The sequence below is a fragment of the Oxyura jamaicensis genome, chromosome 6 (genome assembly GCF_011077185.1).
Source record: "Oxyura jamaicensis isolate SHBP4307 breed ruddy duck chromosome 6, BPBGC_Ojam_1.0, whole genome shotgun sequence".
Lineage (NCBI taxonomy): Eukaryota > Metazoa > Chordata > Aves > Anseriformes > Anatidae > Oxyura > Oxyura jamaicensis.
In genome coordinates, this window is record NC_048898.1 from 23,326,650 (window position 1) to 23,353,747 (window position 27,098).

The following is a 27,098-nucleotide window of genomic DNA, read 5'->3' on the forward strand; positions in this document are numbered from 1 at the left end:
CAACTTGGTCCCTCCTCTGGCTGTCTGGATTTATACTTACTGTCAGGTCAAGGAAAGCAGACCTACAGTTTTACTGCTGGAGTTGTAACGTAGAACTTCAGTAGTGCTTTCCAAATCTTCCTTATTCAATCTTCCCAATTCCCTTGGCACTGGTTATTTCAGATTCCTCCTAGTCTATCACCAAGGTAACAGTTCCTTTCCCCAACATCTTCAAAATCTTCTATCACTGCTGCTCCTCTCTGCTAGAGCTCTGATCTGGCCCTTCAATCTCTTTTGCACAGCCACATCCTCTCTCTTTTGCTCCCCTCCCTTCCTTTCAGCAAACTGCTCGTGCTCAGCATCACTCTGGTTCTTCAACCAGATTTCTACCAAGTGTTACACCAAATTGAATAGTCCCACATTGAACTTCCAGGCCTTAGTGCTACCACCTTGCTTTAATATCCTACTACACATTCAAGTGTTCTGCTCCCTTTGCATTTCCCACTCCTCCACATCTTTCCATCTTTTCCCACTCAGCTCCATGCTTTTCCTTTGATGCCTCCTCAACCTGAGCAGGCTCCCTCCTCCGTCATATCGAATAACCCAAAATTCTCAAATCCCTCCTAAAATAAGCTTTACCTACCCCAGCTTCCTGCCTTGCCAAACAAGTTTAGCTTTAGCCCTTCTCTAAAAGCTTTTAAAAATACCAAACAAGTATCACTTTCCACTGTGAAAAACCTTTTGGTCGTAATAAGATGCATGCCAAATTGCCACTTGCCCGGGCTCCTTTGATGCACGAGCTCTCTTTCTCTTTGTTTAGGCTGTGAAGTATTTGGGACAGGAACCTTGCATTTAAACAGCTAAAATACCGTGCACGTTTCCAGCCCTGCACAATCATCTCTCCCAGGCAAATGGCCAGCGCTCAGACATTTCTGCCTCCAAGATCCAAACGCCCCGCTTCGGGTACCCCTCCTTCACCTATATTTTAGAAGTTTGCTCTTTTCGGTCTCCACAAATAAGCACACGAGTTACGTGCGGCACTTTGGGAGCCAACCAAGCACAGGAGCAATTTCCTTTGCCCAGCTGGTGTTTGTACGTGCCCCCAACTTTCTGTGACCCCGGCCTTGTTTGAAATGCTGGGGGGGGGGGATAGAGGGGAGCCGGGCTGGGTATTAGCCAATTAACGATTTCTCAGCAAAACACAACAGCCCCAACCCTACGTCTTCCAAACCACAGAAGAATTCTCTTACAAAATACTTTCCCCTCAGTCAGCAGTCTGCGCTCGCCCTCCCCCACCTCTCCGCTCCACCCCCCCCTTTGTCAGACCTGCTTCTGGAAAAAGCCTCTCCATTCCAGAAAGCTGGGCAGTAATTCAGCACCGACTTGGTTTTACTTGTCTAAATATTCAGCAGAGAGAATAACTATCCACAGTTATCAACCGCGTTCATCTGCAGACAGGAGCTCTTCGGCTTTTGTCTCTCCCGCTCTTGTCCCCCTCTTATGTCTTTATTTTTTTAAATACCAGAGAAGATTGTGCCAACACAAAAAAGAACAATAATGACGTTTCTTCTGAACAATTTTGTATTGCACATGCTCTTTCTTCAACCAGCAAGGGTAATAAACATTTACTACTTTCCTTGGAGCAAGGGGTTGGGATGGAGAAAGACCAACCCAAACGTGCTGCTGTGCCCATCTGATTTACGGCTGCAAAGCCACCAGTGACAAATGGTGTCAATGGATGAAGGACAAGCGAGGAAGGAGTAAAAACAAAGGGAGAAGTCCTGCGGGCTGAGCGATGCAGGGGCTGCCGAAGCAGGCAGAGCGGATCCAGTAAGATGCAGAAGAGGGTAACAGCACACGAGCACAGCAGCCAGGCTGGGTTACTGCTATTGAACAAGGTCTCTTTGCACAGCTGGAAAGCTGGCAGCAGAACTCCCTGCCTGGGCAGGGAGATGGGGTTTGAGCATCAAGAGCAATTCAGTGGTTACACAGCTGCCTTCCCTCCCTCTGCCCCCTCTCCCCCTCCCCAGAAGTTAAGCAAGCACTAGGAAGACCTCCAGTTTCCAAATCATAGCTTTAACTCTTTCATTGAATAGCTTGTTTCTCATGCTAGCAGCTACTCCTAAGTAATAGGCTCATTTGGCAGAAGTTCAGCCCATATGTCACTGCACTGTTGGTATGAATACAGTTATTCCCGCATCGTACCAGCTCCAATTGAGTGCTGGGCACAAAACCAGAAAAGCAATAACTGATGTCAAATACCTGGTATATAAAACAGCATGCAAACCCCCATTTTTTCCCAACCCAACGCTAATAACACAAATGACTTCTCATGAAATCAGCCTGTAAACAACCCTAAGCCCTCTCCTTGGGGAAGTTCCAAGGAAACGCGTTTGTAGAAACAGCATTTCACCTAGTGCAAGAGAACACCAATGCTGTATCTTGCAGGTCCAACAAGGGTCAATACTGAAGAAAACTACAAATGTTCAGGCTTCTCCTCACAACTGGTATTTGTACTAGTTGAATTTCGTTATGTATAGACAGAAGTTTAGAAAACTTCCCACATTTAAAAACACTTAACATTAAAAAAAACAAGCTCTGCAACTACACAAGAAACATAAACCAGTGTAATCTCTTAGATCTGGGCACACCACAGACATTTTAAAGAGAAAACTTCAGCAACAAATGTCATCTGTTTCTCTTTGTAAAAACAGGCTACAGCTGTTCTCTTTGCAGATTTTTTTCAGCTTTAATAAAGGAGCACTACCATGATATTCAATAATTTGTCTTTCATCTTTCTTATTCGCAGACCCAGTAACATTGCTCCCAGACTTCTAAATTTCGGGGTTGCTTAGCTTCTTTAAATGGCCTTGAAAAATGGAAATAAGCCATGTTACCCTTGATATGTCTCCCCCCATTAAGTAGTCTTTCCCAGGGAGGCAAACAGCCCTCTCTTCTGCACTAATCCCTGCAGTCTCAGGGCAATAGATACTTCTGAGCAGTCCTGACTGGCACAGGACTGGCCTTTTCAGCTGGAGAGGGTATGCTCCCAGCACATAACCATTGCACGGCAGAGGCACAGCCAGGCTGACTGCAGATGACATGCTAGACCACTAAGATCCTGCTTTTTAGAAGAAGCAAGTGTCTGCTTTTGCAAAGCACAGGGAGCATTTCCCAGTTTGCTACGTGGGACTTGAAAAACCTCAAGTCACTTGGAAAATCCTAGCCTTCAGACCCATCCTTAATTTTAGCTTTTAAGTAGTTTGACCACAAACCTAGCAGATAAAAATGCTTATCAATGGTACCCAAGCATAAATATAAAAGGAAGCATCCTTTACAGGGTGCTTTTAAACTGCAGTGAACTTCTGGAGCAAACACTTCCAAAAGCTGGGACTATCACAAGCAGAATACCACCGGGTGGGATGAGTTTCAGCCAAAATGTTTAATTGAATTTATTTCCAAGAAAGAGGTCAAGTCGGGGAGGGGAAGCTGTTTACCCTCCGTTAAACAGTTTTGGCAGCCTCTTGTTTGAGCAGCACTAGTTCTTCTGTGCTCTGGAGCAAGAGCCTGAAGGCTGGCAGCAGCGTGTGTACAGTGCAGGCATTCTGTCATTTCTGCACAAACCCACCCAAATTTGGCCTTGTTTTATGCCTTCTGGGCTGAGATGGGAGGAAAAGAAGGGAAAAAAGAGTCTCCTGACCTCATATAAACTGTTCAGCAGCGGGCTGAACACCCAAAGAGACTCATACTTACTACAATAGCAGTTTGGAAGGAGTAATGTCTGTACAGGCTGCAGCTATGCCAGATGCATATTGCCTCCAACCTGCCCTCAAGCTCAAATCACTATTACTTCCCAACCTGCTCCCGTAAGAGCTCCCTAACCTACTATTTCAGATGACATGAAACACCTCAGTTTTAGCTAACCTGGCTAGCTGGGGCTGAAAGCCTTGGAAAGAGCTCATAGCAGCAGCTCCTCCTTGGAGGATGCCCCAACCCTTGAGATGTTGCAGGTTGTGCCAGGATCTAATTGGAGATAAAGCACGCTCTCCCACACTCAGAAACCCAGCGCTGCTTGGCCTAAAAGGAAAGAAACTTTTACCAAGCAAGACAAAGGCAGGGATGGAAGAGACTGTGTGAGCCTGTGGTGTGGAAGGCTGCCAGGGAAGACACTGTGACACCAGCCAGAGGGCACGTCTGGAGAAGGCACACACGCAGATGATGGGCGTAAGAGGGAAAAGTAGGGAATGAAACTTAGATTGAGTCATACCAATCCACTACGCTACGGGACCGACCCTGCAGCCTTGACATTTTATGGATTATTATTATTTTTGTAATACAGTATGAATAGTAAAGAATGTGTTGATTTAAACTGGTAAACAGTGTTTAGGAAACTGATTCCCCCAAATTTTCCCAGTTAAATTGTCAGGAAGTATCTGCTAGATTTTGACATGCAAAAATAAGTAGCTCCCAAGTTCTTTAGGAACAGAAATAAGCATAAGTTGTTTTTTCTCACAAGATAACGTGTGCTTATGTTTTTTGTTTGTTTTTGGTGCTTTCAGGGTATATTTGGTGACTAAGAAGCAAGACCATGTCTTCTGAAGATAGTATTGGCTGCTGCAGGGTGAAGCTAAATAGGAAGAACACCCCTCTTGTTGCTTCGAATCCCTCAGTGATACTTTGAAGTACAGGTAAAGTGTCACTCAATTCATACCTTGCTTGACACCTGCATGGGTCTGCACATACACACCTGCCACCAAACCCAGGAAAAGATAAAGTCTGAAACTTCAAAAAAACATTCTCTCCATACTAGGAAAGGGAACCTTATCCCTCAACTGGTAAGCTTCTCTTTTGCTTGTATCTGGATCCACCCCCCTCACTAAGATTATGTAAAGCTTACACAAAAGGTACAAGTGATTTTTTCCCCCTTTATAAAGTACAGGGAATACCACACCTGGATGATCCTGCAAGGAAGGGGGGAAGAGAACAAAGGGGTACTTTTACTCTGGGAAAAATGAGTTGCATGCACTAGAGAAATGTTTTGTTTGGAAGATTACTCAGACTTTACCCAAAGACCGCTTCAAAACATGAGGTGGTGGGGTCGTTTTTTCCCCCTCCCATGTTCCCTGTCAGACCAGCAAAGCTAAAGAGATGTTGCTAGTAGTGATATTTTAAACAACTAGGACTGACATCAAAAGCTCCCAAAAATTCTAGAGAAGTCTGCCTTTAGTACCAAGCACGTATTGCAGGGAAGAAAGGAGACCAAGTGGAATGATTCTCATCTTTCCACACCAAGCACTTTTCCAGTACACGCATATCTGACCGTGACTCTTTGGCATTCTTCTCGTTTTAATAGCCCTGAAAGCATCACTTAGTCTTTCCTACCTCAGTAAGTACGAGTACAGATGTGCCCAAAGTTAAAACACAACAGATGTGAGCTTCCCCAAGCTGCACGAGCAGTCAGACTGCAGAATTACACTTGGTTATTAGCCTCCAGCTCTTGCGGTGCCCAACCGTGGATCCAAAACACCCTCAAGCCATCACATACAAAATACACATCTCTAGCAGAGTACCAGACGCAGACCAAGGACACCAGCCGCACCACCCCAGTGCACGGCAGCATGTTTTTTGGTGTGCCCTTGTGGGCCAGTGCCATACGAAGCTATTCATTCACCTCGACTCTGCTGCCTGTTGACTATCCCGCCCAGCGTCCATCGCCGGTCCAGGCGCCTCAGGTGAGCCTTGCGTCGCTTAGAAACTAGTTTGGAACGTGGATGGAAACATAAAAGAAAAAAAAAATGATGGGAGGGTGAGGAATAAAAACAAAACATGGCATTTACAAGCACTGGTCTTGTTAGCATAACAAGTTAGATGGGATGCAGAAACTTTGGTTTAGTTTATATAGTACAGTGAAACAAGTTAGCTTCTTGAGCCTGAGCAACAGAAACCACCTAGAACTGTCACAAATTGCCACCATTGATATTAGTTTTCTTTAAAAAAAAAAAAAAAAACACATACGTAGACCCAAACAAGATGCACAACAAAGGAAAACATGTCCAAGGTGGCTGCAGGGTCAGGACAGATCAGTATCACTGCAGTTGGATCTCCTTGTTAGGCTACAGGGTCTCTGGAGAATTCACTCCATTGCACACAATAATCAAACCCAACAGGGCTCTAACTCTCTCAAAATAAGTTATCACATTATAAAAGATAAAAGAAAAAAAAAAAAAACAGGAAAAAAAAAGGTAGCTTCTGATATGTGAGTTCACTTGTAACAGCACTCAGGAACTGCACCCAGCTGGAAAGTGTCTGATGTCTCCTTGCTTGCAACATGCAACTCAAGCACTACTACAGATAATACCCGTAATCTAGACATCAATTTTTAACATAATGATTAAGAAAAAATAACAAAAAAAAAACACTAATCGTCCTGTTATTGAGCAGGCTCAAGAAGCTAACATGGCAGAACTGAGAATTAGTTCCACAGTCAAACAATAATTTATGCTTAGAATATAAACAAAGACAAAACACTTATGGAAATGGCGTTGTGAGAACAGCTGTGGACAGAGGACACCGCTTATTTTCCAGATTGCATACGTAGAACCATGCTTCAGCTCCTTCTTCTGGTTGTGGAGATGTGAACAACACAAGAACCATTGGACTGGCACAAACACAGACAAACACTTTCCTTTTCCCATGTAAGGGCTTCCACTCTAGTTTGGCAACTACCGGAAGTACGCTTGGTGCTGACAAGAGTAATGAAAACTATTACACTTTAGCTATCTCTAGGGCACAACCACAACCGTTTTCCTAGTGATACTGAGAAAGCTGTTCATCAACTCATTATCTCATTAATAATCAATTGACTCTGCAGCCATTTTGGAAATATGCCCTCATACTCATGGTCTTCTAGAACTATGCTCTACAGACAACTAGGAACAGCAAAATGTTTTGATCAGGGGAAGAATTAGTTGAACAAGTGTTAATAACTGCCCCAGAAAAGCAGCTGACGCCTTTTTCCCCTTCACAGCTCTTGAGGCTTAGTGCAAATTCCTGCACCCAGCTCACTCACCTCAAATTTCTCCTTTGCTGTATGGCCTGAACCTTCCTGAGCCACCCTAAGTAGAGGTGTGGTGAGTGGTGTTTAACAATGTCTAGGCACAATGTCTAGCTAGTGGTATTCAGTACTTCTCCTTTGATCCCATGTGGATCAAAGCAGAGAAGAACCATGAATTTTCTGGGGAGCTAGATTTTAAGTACATAGATAACTGTGGTTTTGGCTAAAGGGACTTAGTAATCCTCTTGGAAGCCCACAGTGGCACAAATGAGTAGCTGTCTTCAGTCCTTCCTGGTAGTGTTTTTCTTTCACATTGGCTTAACCTGGTAGCTTTCTCCAAATCCACATGTTAGACTGACAGTTACACACACACTACGTGAGAGGCAACACAAGACATTTTAGGAGACACACAGATTATAGCAGAGAGAGAAGCTGTAGCATTACTGTGAATTCAGCTGATATAGAACATGTCTGTGTTAGGAGATTCCTGTCCAAGAAACGAGGAGATTAAGGACATTGATCTAATAGGTTTGTGAAAGGGGAGGGCTGTGGAAAGGGGAGAAACTTGTGTCAGAGGTCAGTCACCCACAGCTCCTTGCTCAAGAGCGGAGCTGAGTGGAAGATTCAGCCATCTGGGATCTCCAGGTCTCCCACAGAGGGTCACACAGATCCACCGTGTTCTCTTTTACACAACACTCGTAGGCTATCCCTAGTAATAAGCCTTTTATACTTCAACCACATTTTTATGAGTCAGTTTTTCATCTTCAGCAGTACTGGATTTTGCCATTTGATCCCAGACGTGGACTTTGGTGGCCATCCCTTAGTCACCAGAAAGGTTATTTATCATGAAGTGTCTAAGCCTTTTAAGGGATCATTTTAAGATGTTTACTTTAACAGCTCCTGTGGCTACACAAGTTTCTCTAGATTGCTTTCTGAATGCTTTCCAAGCTTCGTAAGAGGGTGTTGCTCTAAACACAGGCCCAGGTAGCAGCTGACTGTCTACCCTCATCCTGACCAAGGATGTTGTGCAGGCTCAAATGCAGGGAGGAAACACTTTCGTCTCTCAGTGAAGACTAGAGACACACAGAATTATTAATACTATGTAGGGGCAGTATTATTAACACCTTGCACTCAGAACCTCCTTATCTCTACAAGAGTCTGCCACCACAGAGAGGACCTCTGAGTCTGCCTGGCTTGTTGACTTGTTCTAGGCCCTCTGAAAATGGAGCGGGCCAAGAGGCCAGTACAGAAAGTTCCCTACAGTAGTGTTTCTGCCCTTCAAAGCAGACAGTACAGATGGCATAGATGCAGGAAGTCTACATCTACAGAATTAATTTTGAAAATAGTATGTACTCTACACGCAGGGGCTAGGGCACTTAATCCAGCCAAAGTGCCGTCCTCCTCAGTTACATTAGAGTCCCCTTCTCCTGCCTACTGAGAGAGAGTGGGCAAATTGTCTGTGTAAGTGTTTGGTTTTACACACTTATCTTCATTAAGAGAGTGAACTGAGTTTTTCCTTCCTCTCTTATGGAAGCCTTTCTTTCCTACTAACAACTATTGGGAGGCCATTCCACTATATGGCAAAGTGAATAGCTCAAGTAAAACATCTTTACTTGAGAAAGAAAGAGGAAGAAAAACAAAGAACAAAAGGCGCCTCAGCTTATGTGGTTAATAACATAGAACAAAGTTACTGAAAAGCAAGGGAAAGCTGGGGCACATCAAAGCAGCTGCAGAGGTAATGCAATTAGATTTGTCACTGGGATGGATCTGAACAAGAAGGGAAGAAGTGTCAGGTTTCAGTGTATCTGGATTTGCAGTAAGGCAGGGAATGTGACTGCTGACCACAGCTGAGGAGGGCAATGTAGTGGATTAAAGAGGACCGAGAGGAAGAAGATAAGGAGCATTTGATGGATTTTCCATTACCCAGGACAGATTGCCATGCAGCAACAATCCTCTGCAGAGTACACTCCAGAGGGCAACATGAAAGGAGGAGGAGAGCTTGAAATGAAAGCAGTTTAAGCAATAAGGCTGTCAAGCATGCTTCATATTTAAGAGTCAGGAAAAGGGAGGCAGCTACAGATCAACAGACAAAGCATTCTTCAATTCTTTCAGAAAAGAGCAGCAAGTTTTTAGTACTATACTAACAGGGAAACTTTACTGCATCTGCTAGGATGTTGCATCATACCAGATTTGTTCCCTGCCTACCAGTCTACAGTCAGTCTCTAAACCCTAAGTGAACCAGGATATGGGTAGCTTTGAGCAGGGAAAAATGAGTTAGAGCCAAAGATTTCAATAAGCCACAGATGTCACCCTTGAGGCCCAGCAAAGTAGCATCTTGCCTGCTTGCTATCTTAATGGGCAGACAGTCACCCCGACACATCTCTAAACCTCCTTCTTCTATGCTAAGAAAAGGTCAGTTGAGTTTCCACATACGTTTTACGTAAGCATCATGTCAAAAGCACCTACAAATTTAGCTACGGATTCATTAGAATGAAGCAAATGATAGTAAGTGTCCTTTGTACACAGTTGCTACATGAGAAGTCCATTAAGATGTGGTTAGTCTTTCATAATGGAACAGGGGAACATGTGAGGTTGCACTATTCCATTTCTGGAACCCAAATTAAGCATCTTTAGACAAAAAAGCACAGCTGGATACATATACATGACAAATGGCACTTCAGTTATAACAGAGTAAGACTACACCAAATAAAGTTACCTTTCCACACAATCACAGACCACAGCAAGCAGCACTTAAACTAGTTTTAAGGATTAATTAAAAAAAATGTACTGAGAAGCCACCATTGAAGTTAAATCTCACTCCTTTTAATCACCTGTGGCTCCAAAAAGCATGTTCTTCCACTTAAAAGCTCTCACTTATATAACTTCTGCAGGCAAGCCATGCGAGTTCTTTCCTTTGACAGACATCATAGTTTAAGACCTCTATCAGAACATGCTGCTTGGACTTGCACCAGAGTTGTTTTATAGTGTAAGGGTATTAAGATGGGTATCATTTCAGTGGTTTTTTTTTGTTGTTGTTGTTGTTTGTTTGTTTGTTTTTTAAACACAATGACAGTCCAAGACAGTCACAAAAGAATTACAGGCATGGTACTTCATCCTAATTTCTTCTTCAATAATTTACTGATTTAAAAAAGCAGAAGAGATTACTGCAGTGGATTAGCAGCCATGAGTGGTAGTAAATTTTCAAAGTTGCTCTTTTCCTACTGGTGGAAAAGTATACAGCAAGTGAATATCAGTTTCCCCTTGACAACAAAAAGCTTTCCATACCTTCCCCAATTTTGGATGTGTTGATGTCAGAGTCATCTCTGGTTCCATTCTGGGATTCCAGGTATGTAGCAGGGACCCAGCCCTGCTCCTCTGCAGTGCTCACAAACCACCAGCCTACAAAAAGAAGCAAGAGAAGTTGCTCAGTCAACAGTAAGAAGAACAAGGATAGTGGGATGCTACTGAGAAGCAAGCACAAAGTCAGAAGCTTTGATGTAGGTGTGAGTTACTCTGCAGTCTCCTAAAAAGAGGCAGTTTCTAGAAGATACTCTCAAAGTGCCTGATGAGTACACAGGCAGGCCACACAAAAAAATGTTGTAAAAGAGCAAACAGTTTATTTTTAAATCTGAAATCTATCCATAACAACTCAAATTAGAGTTCTCCTACTGAGATTCTGAAAGCCTGTCCTGCAGCATGTACATCTACAAAATTGAAATACTTTGTTAGCACAAATCCATGTTTGAGATCTCAGAAGTCAAACAATGGAAGTAGGAAAGAATTTGGAAGAGCACAAATTTCAGAATAAGGCACAAAATAAACACTCCTAGCACACTTATCACCACTGCCAGTGTTCAATGATTACAACCAGTATTCAGTGCCCTAGAAAGTACTGCATGTAACAGAAATAAGAGAAAAAGGCAACTGAAATGTGACTTCAGGCTATAAGGACCGGTTTATTTAGCTTCCCACCTGAACCTCCGTGTTTCTATTATTGTCTAAAAAAAACCAAAGTGATCACCAACTCTATTGAGACAGCTTTTATGTAATATCTATGGATGGATGAAGAAAATTTTAGGTGAGCCATCTTTTGGCTAAATGCATCCCAGTCACAACTATCCTCACCCTTTTTCTTGCTTGGCTGCATTGATTTATTGAATCTTCCCCTGAGTTTGACAGAGTTGCTCACCCAAGAGCCTGCAGCTCTAGGTTCTGAGCAAATCTAGATTCTGCTCCAGTCAGGTAAGGTCAGGGTTAAGATACAGGACCATGAAAAGCTAAGCAGTTAAAACATTCCCATTGTTTTATATCATCTCCCAGTCTCTCCCCCCAAAATGCAAGTTGATTTGTCAGGAGAGCTCGAGCTATTGTTCAACACTAGTTTTAGAGCCTGCCCAAAGGGAGTTGAGAAAACAGTTATTTCTGTACAAGCGCTTCAGAGCGGTTTACAGACTTTAATGGCTATCATAAAACCAAGAAATTTCACAGGAACCTGAACCTGCCTGCGATGAGCTAAGGCAGAGACAAGCCAGCTTGGTTTGCAAATAGATGGGGCACAAAGACTGGTTTCATTTGTGACAAAGCACAGACTCCAGTGATGGCCATGCAGCCCTGGGTCCAGCAAGGGGAAGGGAGACTCTGCTGGGCTCCATGGCCATGCAACGTGCAGCTTTAAAGAAAAAGAAACTATCTGAAACAATGCTTAAGTGCTCATGTTAAAAATCGCCCACGTTTGTTCCAAAACTTGTCACGAAAGATTCTACCAGAGGATAGGAGTTATAAACCCTCATTTTCCTTGCAGGAGCCTGCAGCAGGGAGACAATGTGCCCCAAGGAACAAACCCCCTCACTCCTCAGCAGCACAGCTGCTAGGTAGCTCTATTTATTTACTCTCCAAGCTCAGACATGGCTTTCCATTTTCTGGCCCAGCAGAGGGTTGGAAACTTTGCTTCACAAGGCTCATGGTTGGAAAGTTTAAATTTAGTTATTCCTCCTCAGCAGGAGGTGGATTCTCCTGCCACGAAGCCCACAGCAGCGAACACTGGAATCTGCCAGACCGATTCAAAAATGCATCTTCACGGTTGTTCCTCATTTTACCAGTAACGTACCAACATGGGCAGCAAACGCAGCTTAACGTACACTTATAATTAAGCACAAAATGTCAGAAGCTGGCTTTCAGCTGATACCAATTAGACTGGAATTGTTTATATAAACTCTTCCTCAGAAAGAAATTAAATACAATTGCACAAAAGGTCTTGCCTACACTTAAAATGTGCACTTGGGCCAAACTCAAACCATGGTAAAACAGTCGTTGGAAGGCTGGAGCTCACAGCCTTGACGCCAGCCCAGTGCTAGACCGTTTCGCAATACAGCTCCTCTGGCTTGGCTGACGGAGATGCTCTGTTGCCTCAGAGCTGAGCTGAAGGCCCTGCATTTGGGCCCATAGCATAGCTGAGCCCTCATGCATCCAAACAGGGCTCTCTGTTAAAAGACAAGCCTTTGCCCCCAAACCTGGGCATGCATACGCCTGCCTCCCTGTCGCTGTGCCTCCCTGCTGCCATTCCTAACCCCTAGAAGGCCTCAGCCCCTGGAAGGCCTCAGCAGGAAAACCCAGCGACTCAGCTGACCTCATGGACATGCTGCCACGTGCCAGTCGGAGGTCAAGTCACAATTTTAGGTTATACTGTCAAGTAACTCAACCAAGTCCTTTGCAGGGTGCAGACAGAGCCTGCAGCACAAATTAAGGTTTTAAGCAGCTTTGATTCTTCAGGGTGTCTCTAAGGGGAAAGCTGTTTGCCACTGAACTCATGAAAGTTATTTCTTTCTAAATATTTCCTCTATATACTATGTGCAAGGGTAAAGCACAGACAAGAAACCCATGCAGCTAATGAGACATCAGCAGCGTGCACCCAGGTTCAGAGAAAAGCTCCACACTGAAATTCCATCAAGAAGCTTGAAATGGGTGAATAAAAGCTTTAATGCAGGAATATGAATTCCCATTCACAGGAAAAACAGAACACAAGGAAAACAAAGCCAACGTTTTACTTTAAAAGCCTGAACAACTGAGAAGAGTGAGGAACTTCCAGCAGCACTCCCAACAGAAGTCCAAATGGATGCTCGCAAGCAAGACACACAAGGTCTTGGAGTGGCCAAGCAGGCAATGCTGAGACAACTTACTCCTTATGAGGCATAAAATCCTAATTATGATGGCACATCTAAGCCATAACCCTACAGAAAGGAAGTTACAACAAGAACTGAGACTTGACAGAAAGCAGCTGACGTGCAGGTAAATGCCACGAGGCAGCTTGTGCACGACAGCAGCAAAGCGCAGAAAGTTCCTGTCTGGCAGCTGATAACGAAGTGGTTGCTCTGCACTACCACCTCGGTGGAAATATTAGGGCAGCTGTCACTTACCCCCACCAATGCCACCTTTTTAGCGAGCTCACAGAGCTCATGCGGACAAATTAGCCAGATCGGCCTTTGTTTGCAGAAAGTCAGGGCTATAACGAAGCAAACTACTGTTCGTCCCTCCCCTGCCATCTCTCCCAAGCCATCGCAGGCTCACAGGAACATTGTTAGAAAACTTACTTTTGAAACAGAACAAAACATCACATTTATTTTGAGTTCTCCCTCTATGCTGGATTTTAGCTTGACTTCACAATCCATTATTAAAACCATTCTGCAGCAACATCTGCATGGAATTATGTAAAGTTATCTCTGTGCACTGCCAAGCCAGTCTGAGGCTCGCTCTTGCACTCACACCATCTGTAAAAATTAGGCAGTGACTTGCAGCTCAAGTTAACCCTTACAGATGCCCCTAACTCTCAGGCACCAAAATGCAACTCTAAAGCTGATGTGGCATGGATGTCTAGACTGAGAGCGTTACCCAGCCCTCATGCCTGAGGAGGATTCAAAGGGAGTTTCAGCCTCAGAAGACGTATGGGGAATTGTGGCTGCTGCACCCAGACCAAGCTCAGCTCAAGCTTTGTTGCATTACTCCAAATCCTGCCTTAATACTAATCCAGGAATAAGGATTTGTAGGCATGCAACATTCTCCCCACATGCATTGACTGTTTCCCTGGCACGTCAGCATCTTTATCTGCAACAGACACGAAGTTTCTATGCTCAAAGGGTCCATCTAGTCTCTGAGAATGAGAGATTTTGGCATGGACCTACATCAGTTAGTGAGAGATGAAAGGTTCCACATGCCACACACATGCACACTCATGGTTAGCTGATGACTGTGGAACAGACTGATCACGTTTGAGAATAAGTGGCCAAAAAACTGATTCTCTAAGTCATCCTTCTGCATCTAATTGTATTGCCAGTCCTCCTTCCAAAATGCTTTTAAGACCCCAACCCACCCCATGGGAAGCTACTAAACCAAAGGGCTGCATTTTGTACAAGTTTTGCTTGTGTTGACCCTTACTCATCTAAGCTTCAGCATTGCCCATTTCTCCACACAGACAGGAAAATTAGCGACTTGAATAAAAGTAGCTTATAAGATGCTACAAATCCCTTGTTTTTGTTGTTAATGGCACAAACGTGCTGAGCATTGATCTCTAGCTCTCCCCTCAGCCATTAAGTTCTCTGTAGATTTTTATTGCCAACTTTCAGCTTAACCAAAGTAAACAAGGACAGCAATGCTGTAAAAAGGGAATGGGAATCTCTCCTGCATGAGTGGACTACACATTCTTCTAAACAAATACTTAAGCAACACTCCACCTCTCAAGAGCCTTGGAAAAACCCCACTCGAGCAGTAGTCTGGTACATCTGATGTGTACTCCTTGCACTTCAGAGAGCTGCTCCCGTTTAAGTCCTTCTGACTTCGATCAAGGAGTTTCAAGAGATAGCGCCAACAACTTGAGCTGTCCTGCAGAAGAGTATTAGATGCTACCAGCTTTCTTCAAAACACAGTACACAGACATTTTTGTGCCAACAGTTGACCATTTTCTTTCAGAGATGCTATCTGCTTCTTTAAAGAACAGCTTAAATGTGAGAGTATTGCTGTGTAGATGGAGGTATTTGCTTTTTCCTCCCCTCCAGAGCTCTTGCTTCCCACACTGTGCATGTATATTTGATGCACACAGGGAAGTCGGTCATAATTGCCTTGAACAGACCTCCAAAGAAGCAGAAAGACAAAGGTAGCAGATGCAGCATAGAGCGATATTTTCTGCAGTAGGAATGTTCTCACACCCTCTGCCTAAAAATTTACTGCAGTGTCCGTACACTATTAGACACTACCAGCGTACGTGCTGGCTCTGCTCTGTCCAAGGCTGCTTCAGTCTCGTACTTGGCAAAGGTGCTGGACTGATAGCATTGGACTTGTATGAAGGGCAGCATCTGATTTCTGAGCATGTTATCCTCACACTTCACAGAAAAGGCATCTTTGTCTTAAATACGGAGATAACATGCAAGAGGTCTTCCTAGCATGGACCTGCCTGCACTTTGGGGTACAGAGGTCTGTGCGTGAGTCAACGCTCAGCAGACTGAGGCTGTCATCTCTGGATGAATTATTAATGTTGGTGAAGTATTAAAGGCAGCTTTTATCTTTAAACACTTTTCCCAGCCTGCATGCACTGTAGGCCCTGCTGCAGCCACCCCTCAGCCATGAAGCAATGTTTGTCTCGCTTTAAAGATGGAAGCGGGGCTCCAACAAAGATGTGCTAAAGGAAGAAAGCGTTTGTGCCAGACATCCCACTTGAACACAACGAAGACTCACTGCACAGATTCACAGCCTTCTTATGTGCCATACCCAGACCAGACTGGGCCACATGTTAGGATTTCAGCTCAACCACATGTCGTGATCCTTTCTTCAAGTCCTAGAGCTACCTGCTAGCTGCATGGTGCCCACATGTTCCTAGGGGCAACCACACTTCCCAGCAGAGCCTCATTCTGCAGGGTGTTGCAACCCTAAATGTCGGTGAAAGCAGTCAATTGTACAAAGGTTGTAACCTTGCTTGCAACAACTACTGCAGTTGTACTCCAGGTACAACTTTAGGAGGAAACAAAAAGACAAAAAACCTCACCAGCCCACCTCCAAGAAATTGTCAAAATTTGCTGATGAAATACCCTAAGAGCCCCATAGATTTCTTACGTGAGAGAAAGGAGAAAGGAGCCTGTCATTCCTTCCCTGGTAGCCCAGCATGGGAGGGAACACGCCAGCTGCTGTGGGAATTTATACTTCTGGATGGGTCATGAAACAGGTTTTCTATCATACCACTGAAAGATGAGTGATAAACTACAAACATGGGAACTCCAGTATTACTATTTTTATGGCTATTATTATTAAAGCTTCCTTCCTCTCTTCTCAAAGACAATAATCCAATTAGGATTTGAAATGTACCAAGCAAACATTTTGCTCCTGGTACTGAATACACCACATCTGACACTTCATGGATTAGAAACCACGCACCTGACCGCTTCCCACTGTGATCACACAACAACAGGCTATCGGAGTCAGGTCACAGACTACGTTCTGCCCCACAAGCCACCCTTAGAAGTTAAGCAGAATAATATTCGTATGATTTCACAGAGAGTCAGCACATCCAAGAATAAAGAAAGAGGCTGCACACTCCTGTGCCTGGCTTCAGCATTCAGCTAGGTTTTACAGGAGACCTTACAGGAACGTAACAGGAACCCCAGCTTAAGAGCATCGCTTAGGAACACCGACAGCCCAGAGCACACGTGGAGCGCCACTGGGGACACCTCTGTCTGCTCCCTCTTTGGGAGGGTCTGAAAGAGGAGTTTTGTTTTCAGAGTAAATGCTGCAGCAGTTTTTGCTTAATTTGGTGATGGAAACAATATTTTAGAGAGCTTCCTGAGGTGAGGGAGGAGATTGGGAGCAGAAGGTGTGGACTCCTGGAAGGCTGGACTCTGCTATCACTTTTTGGCCATTAGCAGAACAGCACATTGCCCTGTGGAGCTAAAAGTTGGAACAAAAGGCCATGAGCTGAGACCAGGGTTTGGTGTTCTCCAGCAAGAGCTGATAGTAACAGCTAATGCTTAGGGCTCAGCAGCAGCACAGGGAATAGAAGCACTGCTCTAGGTGTTAGCAAGCAAGCTCAAGGAAAAAAAAAAAAGAATCCTGAAGTCTGGGTGCTGTTAGAAGTGAAAGATTTTTCCCTGCAATGCCTGGCTATTAAGGCAACTTGTTGCTTCGGGTCTGTGTGGTTATGGATTTGCTGTCCTATCCTTCCAGCTGTCACCTTCCTCCACCTCTACTACTAACCATGTGGGGTTGGTGGATGGAGGCTTCCCAGCTGTGCCTTTAGCGTCTCCCCCCTTTGCTGCTGTACTCCAGCTCCTTTGGCTGTGGAGCTGGTTGGCATGGAGGGTGAACCACGTGTGAACAGAATATCCCAGTTATTATTGCCACACAAGTTTTTCCTGGACCAAGAGTAGCTGAGCTGACTAGGTGTGTACATAAGTGCTCAATACGGAGTCCCAGAGCATGTCTCAGATTTTGGCTTAAACACCTAGCTTGCCTGGATTGCTTTCACGTCACATTATATGCACAAATACACGTATAGATGTGGAAACTCACACCCTGACCTCTGCATTCAAATACTTATCACCCTAGTCTTCTGTTGGGATTGAAACTGCTTTCCCTCATACTTCTGGAAAAACAGAAGTGTTTAGAACATGGGAAAAGTTCATGGGAAAAGCAAAAACTGGATAATATACAATTCAGCTCTAATACTTTATGGGTTACATCACTGGTAGAGACGATGGATATTCAGAGTATTGGACAGCTAGGAAATACCACATTATTGTATTTCTTCAAATCTTCTAAGCTGGTAGATGACATGTCTTTCAGAGGGGCACATTTGGAAAAACATTTACTCATCCCTGATTTATATTCGTGAATTTATGCGCGCACAGATGTGTAAAGCGCACAGTTTATCTTTGTGTTCTGATAATGTTATAAACTCCCCATGTCCTGGATCTGCAGCTATTTGTTATGGCCCAACAGTTACCCAGGGGCTTCCCCTCCCTGTTTTTTTAAAAAAGACCTCAAGCTTTTGTATTGACACAGCTGGAATGAAGGAATCTGCCAAACACGTTCTCAGGAATTGGCACATACATCCACAAGGCCATCATATAATCCAGTGCAAACTACACCAGTTGTGTAGCAAGGAAATAAATGCACTACCTTTACATTAGCAGCTATGGGAAAGTCTTGGACGTTACCTGTAAATCCCAGACAAGGTCCCATCAAACTCCGTATCACCAGCTTCCCCTAAAGCGTCAAGCTCCCTGGGCTCTCCAAGACAGAAGAAAAAAGCACCACTTCCTAAACCTGCCCACAGCCAACTGCAAAGCAGCCCACAACCAGTATGCCCACGCTGGTGGCCAGCATCCCAGCCCACCGAGACCAGGAGATGCACAGAGCAGTGAAGCCAGCAGGTTGTACAGCCAGCCAGCATCTTCAGACACACTAACGCCTTCTGAAAATAAGTTTAACATAATCTCTCTCCTCCTGCTTTACTTAGTTTCACAAACACCTAACAGTGAAACTGTGCAACTTGAGCTGCATTCCACATAATCCAACGTGTTTGTGGCTCACAGACTTTGTTCGTTACAGGAACAAAAGGAACTAAGAGAGGAGTGTTTTACTCAGAGGAAATATCTCATCAATCATGGCAAGGAACAAAGCTATCTTTTGGTGGGCATACTGTATTGTGCAAGCAGCCTGGCTGCAGCTGTTGGCCTGTGAATGCTGAGTGCTGTACAATCATTGAATAAAACAAGATCCACCATAAGCAAATGGCTTTCAAAAGGCTACCAGCTTGCACTGGTGTACTGGCCAGCCTGGTATTGCCATGCAACCCACAGAATCAGCCCAGGTATTCCAGAAAATACTTATTTACTTCACACAGGTTTTTCTTTTGCCATCTGACCTGCCTGAAAACAGGATTTTCTGCCTGACCTCCAGTGCTGGTTGCACTTCATATTAGTTTTCTCTTACCCCTTCTCCCCCAATCTTCTTTTATCTTGGAAAGTGAGAGCTGTGTCCCTCAACAATGAAATTGTGATTTTAGTAACCACAAGGCTGGGTAAGATGGCTAAAGAGCAGACTTCACTGCCAGTATAAAAAGCTGTGCATTAAGGCTGTACAGGCATCAAATGGTACAGGGTAGTGCCTTCCTCTCTTATTCCCTAGACACCAGTTTTTAGTTCTTTTACTTCCTCAGCTCCCCAGAATTGACCGGTGAGGATACCAACTGCTGCCTATGTCCTTCAGTACAGCTTCCCTGTTCCTTCAAGATCATGGGACACTTTCCTTGCTGCTCATTGATTACTGTCCAAAAACTTATCTTCTACTTCCAAAAGGACTTCTGTCCTTCAACTCCTTTAGGGTTTTTACTGTTAGGAAGATCTAGCTTAAGTAGGAAAGCTAAGCAATAAGTCTCCCCTCACCCTCCCTAAAGCCTGGTCTCCCATCTCCTCTTCAGCAGCCCACCACTTCAGGCTGATGTCTTCTTTATAGATCTGAGTGGGGGTTCAATGAACCCACCAAAGCGATATCACAGACTCAATGGTTATAGAAATCAGTGACTTACAGAAGACCCCAACTACAAGTGGGTTTGCTGGGGTATGAATAGAGGAAGACTGCAGCACAGTGTAGAACGAGAACCCAGTGGCCAAACCCAGCCCAGGGCAGCAGACAAGCAGCCCACTGCTTCAGAGAGGCTACGCCAGCACTGCCACCACCTCCTGCAGCACATTTTCCAAAGCCACGAACAATTGCTTGCAGGAAAGGTATGCAAACAGATGGCTTTTCACCCTGTGGGGCAGGAGCATCTCAGTCCAAGGAGCCAACGGAGACTCCCTTGGTCATTACGAGCTGTGGGGTTGCGTGTTTGCTGGGGTCAGCCAACAGGGTGCAACAGTCAAACTCACAAGTAATCTCCTTTACGTTCACAGGACTTAATCTTAGAGCAAACACATCTTGTGTCCAAGCTTTCCTCTAGGAAAACATGAATAAGCTTTCAAATGGGCCTCAGAGTAATCTTGTCCAAAGATTACAAATTACTTCCTAGCAGTTAAAAAAGCTACAGACCCCCAAACCCAGCTGATAGGAAACAGCCTTCATAGGCAGCAGAGAATAGCCAATATTTACATCCTACACAGGCTGACAAAAGTCGCTTTTGTTTTAATTTCTTTCTCCAAAGTCTGTAGAGAATGTGGTGTCAGTTGCTTACTGGGAAATCCTCAAAACCACACAGATTGAGGAAGAAAGACCCCATGGACTAGGAGTGATCCTAGCAGTACAAAGCAGCACTCCAGGTGCTAGAGTCAAAGTCACACAGGAATCCCATATTTCAGTCAAAAATACAGCAGCTGCCTCTGAGAGGGACTCGAGTAACCTCAGGACAGAGCAGAGCAGTACTGGACAAGAGCTCGAAGCAAGGAACAAAGGCTGTACTATAACCAGCAGAAGTCAGGGGACAGAGCAGGCGAACAATGACATGAGCTCAGCCTGAAGCACAGCTGAGTCACCAGATTAAAGACACGGCCTTTCACAAACAGCTTCTGTGGGATGCTTTCGAGCCACGAAGCTCCTCCTGCTAGAGGAACGAGACACTTCAGCCTCCTGGTGCCCAGCTCAGTGTGCGGAGCAGCACCGCTCTGCGGCGCTCAGACAACCAGCTCAAAAATGGCCATTTCCGTATCCTGGCCATTCCTTGAGGCTCTGCTTTCCAAATACAACTCCTGTCCAGCTCTGTTCATAGCTAGCTCTGGCAAGATTGCAGCCCAGATGGTACATTATCGTGAATACTGATGTAAGCCCAACTGAATGCTCTGCTCTCCCTCCGACACCGCTTCGTTGCTTTTCTTCTGAGATCCATTCAAGCCATGTTTCTGCAGTGACCCCAGGAGCTGTGCCTCAAAGAGCTGCCTGCACAAGGCAGCAGGAAATGACAGCTTCGGAAATGAGCACCCGAGTGATGAATAGCAGGCTGCAAGAGCAGCCGGGGAGCTAGCAGGCTGCCAGTTAATGAACAGTATTGAGCAAGGACATACATGGGCAAGCAGCATCACCAACACTCCCCAGATTAGATTACAAACCCAGTTCAGTATTTTCGGAAGGGTTTTTCCAGGCTTCTCTAAAATTTAGAAACTTAGGAGACACATTACTATGTTTAGATCAGCACAAAGCTGACCCAGCCCCATTTTGATGAAATACAGTTGCTTGAGGAAAACTGGAAGGAAAAAAAGAAGTTAGGAAGAAACTTTTCCTTTTACTCTTGTTATGAAGACCCAGACTATGGGAGCAGTCTGTGCAGGTAGAAACAAGAGGACATTCACCTTTAGGAAGGGGAAACCTGAATCCTACCATCCAGGTAGGATTAAAAAAGCAGACAGAAATTACTGGGGTATCTGCTTCCATGAGCTCCAACAAAAAGGTGCATCAGCAGCGTAAGAAGAGAAGGCAAATATATAGAAGCTGCTGAGGCAAAAACCCCTGCCTATCTTTCCCCTTAAACAGAAAACCACTCCTTCTATGTTGAAGGAAATACTGTGCACGCAGGCAGATAACTAAGCACTTGTTTCTATTAATTCTGGCTTAGCTCCTGGATAGGAAGGCTGCTCAAGCACCTTCAAAGGGTTTTTGTGATTTCCCCACAGCTCACCTAGCTGTGTCACCAGGGATGCTGACTTTAAAGCCAGGTTAGCCTGTGATGCTCAGACCTGAGAGGCAGCCTAGACCCAGGGCAGAGAACTGTTTTGCCTTCTGAGACTAGAAACACCTCACTAAAGCTTGTACTGTGGGAACAACTACTTGCCTATTAACACTTTCTTCATAGAAAAAGGCTGGGTTACCGCCTGCCTCAGTTGCCGGTCTGCCTCCAGGAAGGCACAGTTAAGCGTGCACTAAGTCAAAGGCCCAATATTTAAACAGTTTCATCCTCTGACTCTCCTTCCTCTCTATTCAACCTTAATCAAACAAAGCCAGAGCTGGTACTAAGCACAGATTTGCTGGAAATAATCACCGAGGCTGAACTTCTGATGCTAAATAAGGGTCAACCAGGCAAATTAATGAAGTGAGATACAGAAAACTTGTCAGTCTCTGTGTTTCATAGAGCTGAAACAAAACAAATATAACATTGTGAAGCTTATTCCTTTCCATTAGGAATAACTCAACCATGAAACAAGGGCAGGCGTAATGCTGTTCTTGGGTGAAAAGCTAAGATTTGCAGACCCTCCATTACAAACACACAGGCATTACACAATACAGCACCCTTTAAAATAAATAAGCAGCACAGTAAGGGATTACCTAAACCTGTAAGACAGATGATGTAGAGGCATAGTGTTTATCCTTTCAACATGCAGTCACTTAAGCTTACCCCCATGGGTGCCTGCAGTATCAAACCCTTCCCTTCCCTCAATGCAATGCTTCCAGAAGAAGACAGATTGGACTGCCTGGACACCCTACTGCAAGTGCATCCCACTCTCTTTGCTCAGGTAGATGAGAAATCACTTTGATGCCAACATCATAGAAAACCTTGAATTCTGGCATGCTGCAGCCCTCTACTTTTCAGGATCTCACTCTCTGCAGATAGACTGCCTTTTTTTCCCCCCCTTCTTCCCTGAAAATGCATTGATTTCCACTTTTTGGCTTGGGAAAGGTCAGTGATGGAGCACAGAGGCTGCACGTTCACCTCAAGCTGAGTATCACACAGCTGGTACAACATGCTGGCAGGCAAAGCAGCAACCGTCCAGCCTCAGGTGTTCTGAGTAACAGCTTGGCTAGAGGGCAAGGACACAACAGGCACATCCAAATACAGACAGAGCAAAGCAAACCCAGGTTTGGCTGATTTTAGTTTGTTCAACCCCACCAAATCTCAAAGCAGCACCTGATGCCCCCCAGAAAGCCCTCTGGAAGCACGTACCTACGAGGACAAAGAGGATTGTCCTGCTGCTGGGGAGCTGGTCTATAGCTTTGGGGAGTTCTCTGCAGGAGAGCTGAGAATCAAACCAATTCCTATAGTGGGGGAGGGGGGGAGAGGGGAGATTTTCCCTCCCAAATTTCCAAGTCTTGGTTACTTCCCTTCCCTTCCCCCACCATCCAGATCTGAACAGCGTTTCCTTTGTTTAAGGCTTCTGTAGACAGCCATTCTCTGGAGACAGGGCCTAAATGGCTAGCACAACAGGACCCTGATCTCAGCCGGGCCTTAGGCACTGCCATAAAAAACCCACAGATCACAGAAGCATGGCTCTCAGTGTAAAACAGTCCACACAGCAAATAAGTCTTGGGATAGGTCTGTTAGCTGCCATGCTGATCACAATGTTGGAACACCATGGTTTAACAAAAGCTTATAAGCCCAGAAAAATTTATCCTGAAACATCCCATTTAGTAACTATATGCACATTTGGAAGGGTAAGCTGGAGTTCACTGCAGTGCAAGTGTGAAGTATACACCACATTCACCTCCAGCAAGACCAACTGGACTATTAGCACTTTTTTTTGGATGACTAACGAAATTCCATCAGCTTTCTTTCCTCTTATGGGCTGTGGGAAAGGATTATGGAGTGAAAAGAACCCAATCTGGGCCCACAGAAGAGTTCATCCTTCTGCAGCTGCTAAATCCCCACTGTGGAGGGAGATTTGCCATTGCACTCCCCTCCCTTTGCACAGGCTCTTCAGTGCTCAACAAAACACACTGCAGTGCAGCCTGCAGAAGGTCAAAGAAAGCACGTGTTCTCTGGAAAGGATGGACATTACTTCCAACTCTAACTTATGCATAGACCCTCAACAGCAGGAGTCAGCACAGCCACCAAGGCACACCAGTCCCTGATGATCTTCTTGGTCAAGCTCCTGGCTAGTAGTAACTGACACCTTCTGGAGGTACAGAACTGCCTCTTGAAGTTCCTCAGTCCCACGATAAGATGCATCACACCTGTTCTGTGCTTACAATCCATTTTCAAAGATCACGTTTGCTTTGAATGACATGTCACCAGCTGCTATTAAGTCCATGGGGTTGCCTAGTACCAGCACACACAGTATGGGCTGGGAGCACAAAGCAAGCTTTTTATATGCTTATTTTGGGAAAGGTCACACACTGTATTTGCAGTAATTCACGTCAGTCATTAGTTACTATTAATTAGTGGTATTAAGTTGTTAATTTTATTTCTAAAAACAATCTTCCCAATCTACTAGCGAACAAGGTCATCTACATCCCAAACAAGAACCAGAATTTGGTTTAATAAGATTTGGAAGCCAACTTTACATTGAGCTAAAATTAAGAGCTTAACTCTCTATCCTACAAAAGCCTGTATTTGTTGGTTATCTGCCAGCACATACTATCTCAGCACTAAGCTATGCCTCTCTCTACTTGCTAGCCCACACTTGAAGCTGAAGGAGAATGAAGATCCAAAAGGGATTCAACATTTTGTCTGTCCTCCTGCATCTCACAGGCCATTAATGCCACATCACCTGGCTCACCAGTGCTGTGCCTGCTAACCTTGAGCAGATTACTCACTCTGAGGGAAAAAAAAATAATAGCTGAAGGTACAGCACTGGGGATATTCCAGACACACAGGCACCAGCAACCACAATCTGAGGAAGTATCACACAGACATCTAACCTGCTTCCCAAAATGCTTGCTGAAGATTTAGCTGACAGGAAGGTGGAAAGATTCAGCCTAACTTGCAACATTTGCCCATCTAGATTTTAGTTTTGTTTCTCCATTTTTTTTTCCTCTGCTGCTTTGGCTTGAGCAGTTACCTTGGCAACAGCCTCCAAGAGTCCCAAGAAAAACACAAGGATGATCCAAGAAAGTCATAGACATTTCTCTAAGCCTATCACATTAGCAAGTGTCTTCAGAGGGACTAAATCAAGGCCCGAAGTACCACAGCTCCTGACATTTCAGAGCATGGTTCTGACTTCATGACGTTTTCTAGTTTGAGCAAAATGCAAATTGGTATTTTCATGTTGAACCTCCTTTAGTCTGAGAACATCCAACCCTAATAGAGGATAGGATCTGCTTTTACCTGTATGCAACAAATGAGGTGGGACAGGGGACAGAAGAAGGGGATCTTGAGAGCGTATTTCTACCCTCCTATTGCAAGAGGCAATTAGTCAATTTTGCCCACATTTGCCTCTTCTAAATCCCGAGCTCTAAGGAGAAGATAATAGTTAAATTAAAATTCAGAGCTCAGTATGACATTTTACATTTGCTGATGTGACTTAAAGATGTCAGCATGGCTACAGCTTTCTTCCAGGAGCTCTCTCCCCCGTCTTTTCTATCAGGAGATGCAGACATACTTCTCTTTTCTTCCTGATACATCTTTTCCATAGAAAATAGGATAAACAAGAGTATTAACCAGTTGACTTCACACTTTATCAGCATTGCCTCTCTGTCTTCAGGGGCAGCCCCCTACAATATGGGAGTCAGAGGAGGTTGATCTCTCGAAGCAGAGCAGAGGCAGTCTCGTCTCCCCTCTTCTGGCCTGTCTTCTCTCCAGAGGTAGCCCTGGTGCTTGCCAGAACCCACTCCCCATCACCACAAAGGAATGGAGTTACTCACATTTCATGCCATTCCCACCTCTATTTTTAGAGCAATAACAAGGTTCATGCTGCAATTTGTTTATTTATAAAAGTAGGATGCAAAATGCCCCCAGACCTCATGTTCTAGTCAAGTGCAGGCTTGAGCACTTTGCTCAGCTGAGGAACAGAGCCAAGGCCTGAATAACATTTTTAAGAAATAAAAACCCCATCTGTGAGGAGCCCCTTTGTACCCCACCACAGGCCATGCCTGTACTGCAGTGCCGTTAGGCCTCTAACTCATCACAGCTTTGTGCTGTCACTTCCAGCCTGGTTTGCATTTTCCTTCCAGCTATGTCTCAGGCCTTTGGATGAGCCCATACTTATTTATTCGCAGCTCAGTTTTCAAATTCTGCGACAGAGCCAAGAAAACGGAGCAGTTTCTCCAGATGAGGTCCTGGAAATTAGCTACGAAGATTTCAGTTCAGTGAAGGAAGAACCTGCATTTGCTTGCTCTCCAAACTAAATGAGGGCTTGCAACAGACAGGTATTGCCTAACAACAAAGCCATTTCTGGCCCCCAAATTTATTGTTAAATAAATCTAAAGTTTAGTTTACCTACGTACCCCAAACCTTGCGCTAAGGTCAGGGACTGGTTTCAGGTTGGAGCTCAGGGGATTTCTCATCTGCTGCTTAAAACCACCATTGCAACTGGATGTGATTACTGCCATTTCATCTAAGCAAAGTTAGCAAGCAGCAACAGAAGTCAAGAATAAATGATACAAACAGTACTGCCTTCGAGAGCTGCTAGTATACCTCTGGGTACGTGTCTCGTAGCTACACAGTTAAACTGCACTGAGTCTTCAGACTATTTTTGGTCTTAGCTTCTAAAAAAAAAACAAAACATTGCTACTTCACTACTTCAGTGATTTCTATTTTATTTCTTTTAATGTTTTTGTTTATAAAGGACATATATTTAGCTCTCTGTTAAGTGTGGTTCCATATCACGGTTTCTGTGCCTGCAGCTATACCATTTAAAATGAGATTGATAGAGAGCCTTACTTTGTAAGCAAGATGCCTGTCTGTAACCAGAGCCAGAAGCCTCAAGAGCACAGAACTTTGTTCACATATAGCAAGAGACTTGTTACTACAGAGACAAAGCATTGATTAAAAATACTCCAAGAAGACAGAAAAGCAGCTGAGACACCCCCTGCCCACTCAAGCGAGTCGCAAGTTTAAAGAGAGAACAAAATGAACTTGGGTTTGATTCCTCTGTGCTCAGAATCCCTCAGTGATGATTCCCTGCTGCCAACACACACTCCAGCTCTGAGCACGGGGATGATGGTGGCCAAGCCAAACACACGCGTGGCTGGAGAGACTCACAGCAGATTAGACAGCTCTTCTCTGTGCTGATACATGAAACACATCTGGGGCACCCTGGCTATATCAAGGGCACGTTTCTTGGCTGAGCTGAAGGCTGTTGTGCACTGCTGCAGGCACCAGGGATGCTCATCTCCGCAGCACTGATATGGTGCTTCCAGCAGCTCCCCAAGCTGGCAGATGGAGATTCTT

General features: G+C 44.6%; 1 protein-coding gene across 8 annotated transcripts in view; it reads right to left on the bottom strand.

The window, feature by feature from the left end:
- The window catches only part of SH3PXD2A (SH3 and PX domains 2A), a 248,826-nt gene that overhangs the window by 29,092 nt on the left and 192,636 nt on the right, over window positions 1-27,098 (bottom strand). For 7 of the 8 annotated variants that reach the window (XM_035329641.1, XM_035329639.1, XM_035329640.1 and 4 more), the window contains 2 exons: window positions 10,319-10,432; window positions 5,651-5,734 (listed from right to left, as the gene is read on the bottom strand). In XM_035329641.1, the coding sequence (XP_035185532.1) occupies window positions 5,651-5,734; window positions 10,319-10,432 (198 nt within the window). The remainder of the gene's footprint in view (window positions 1-5,650; window positions 5,735-10,318; window positions 10,433-27,098) is intronic. The other variant, XM_035329642.1, reaches the window with a different exon arrangement.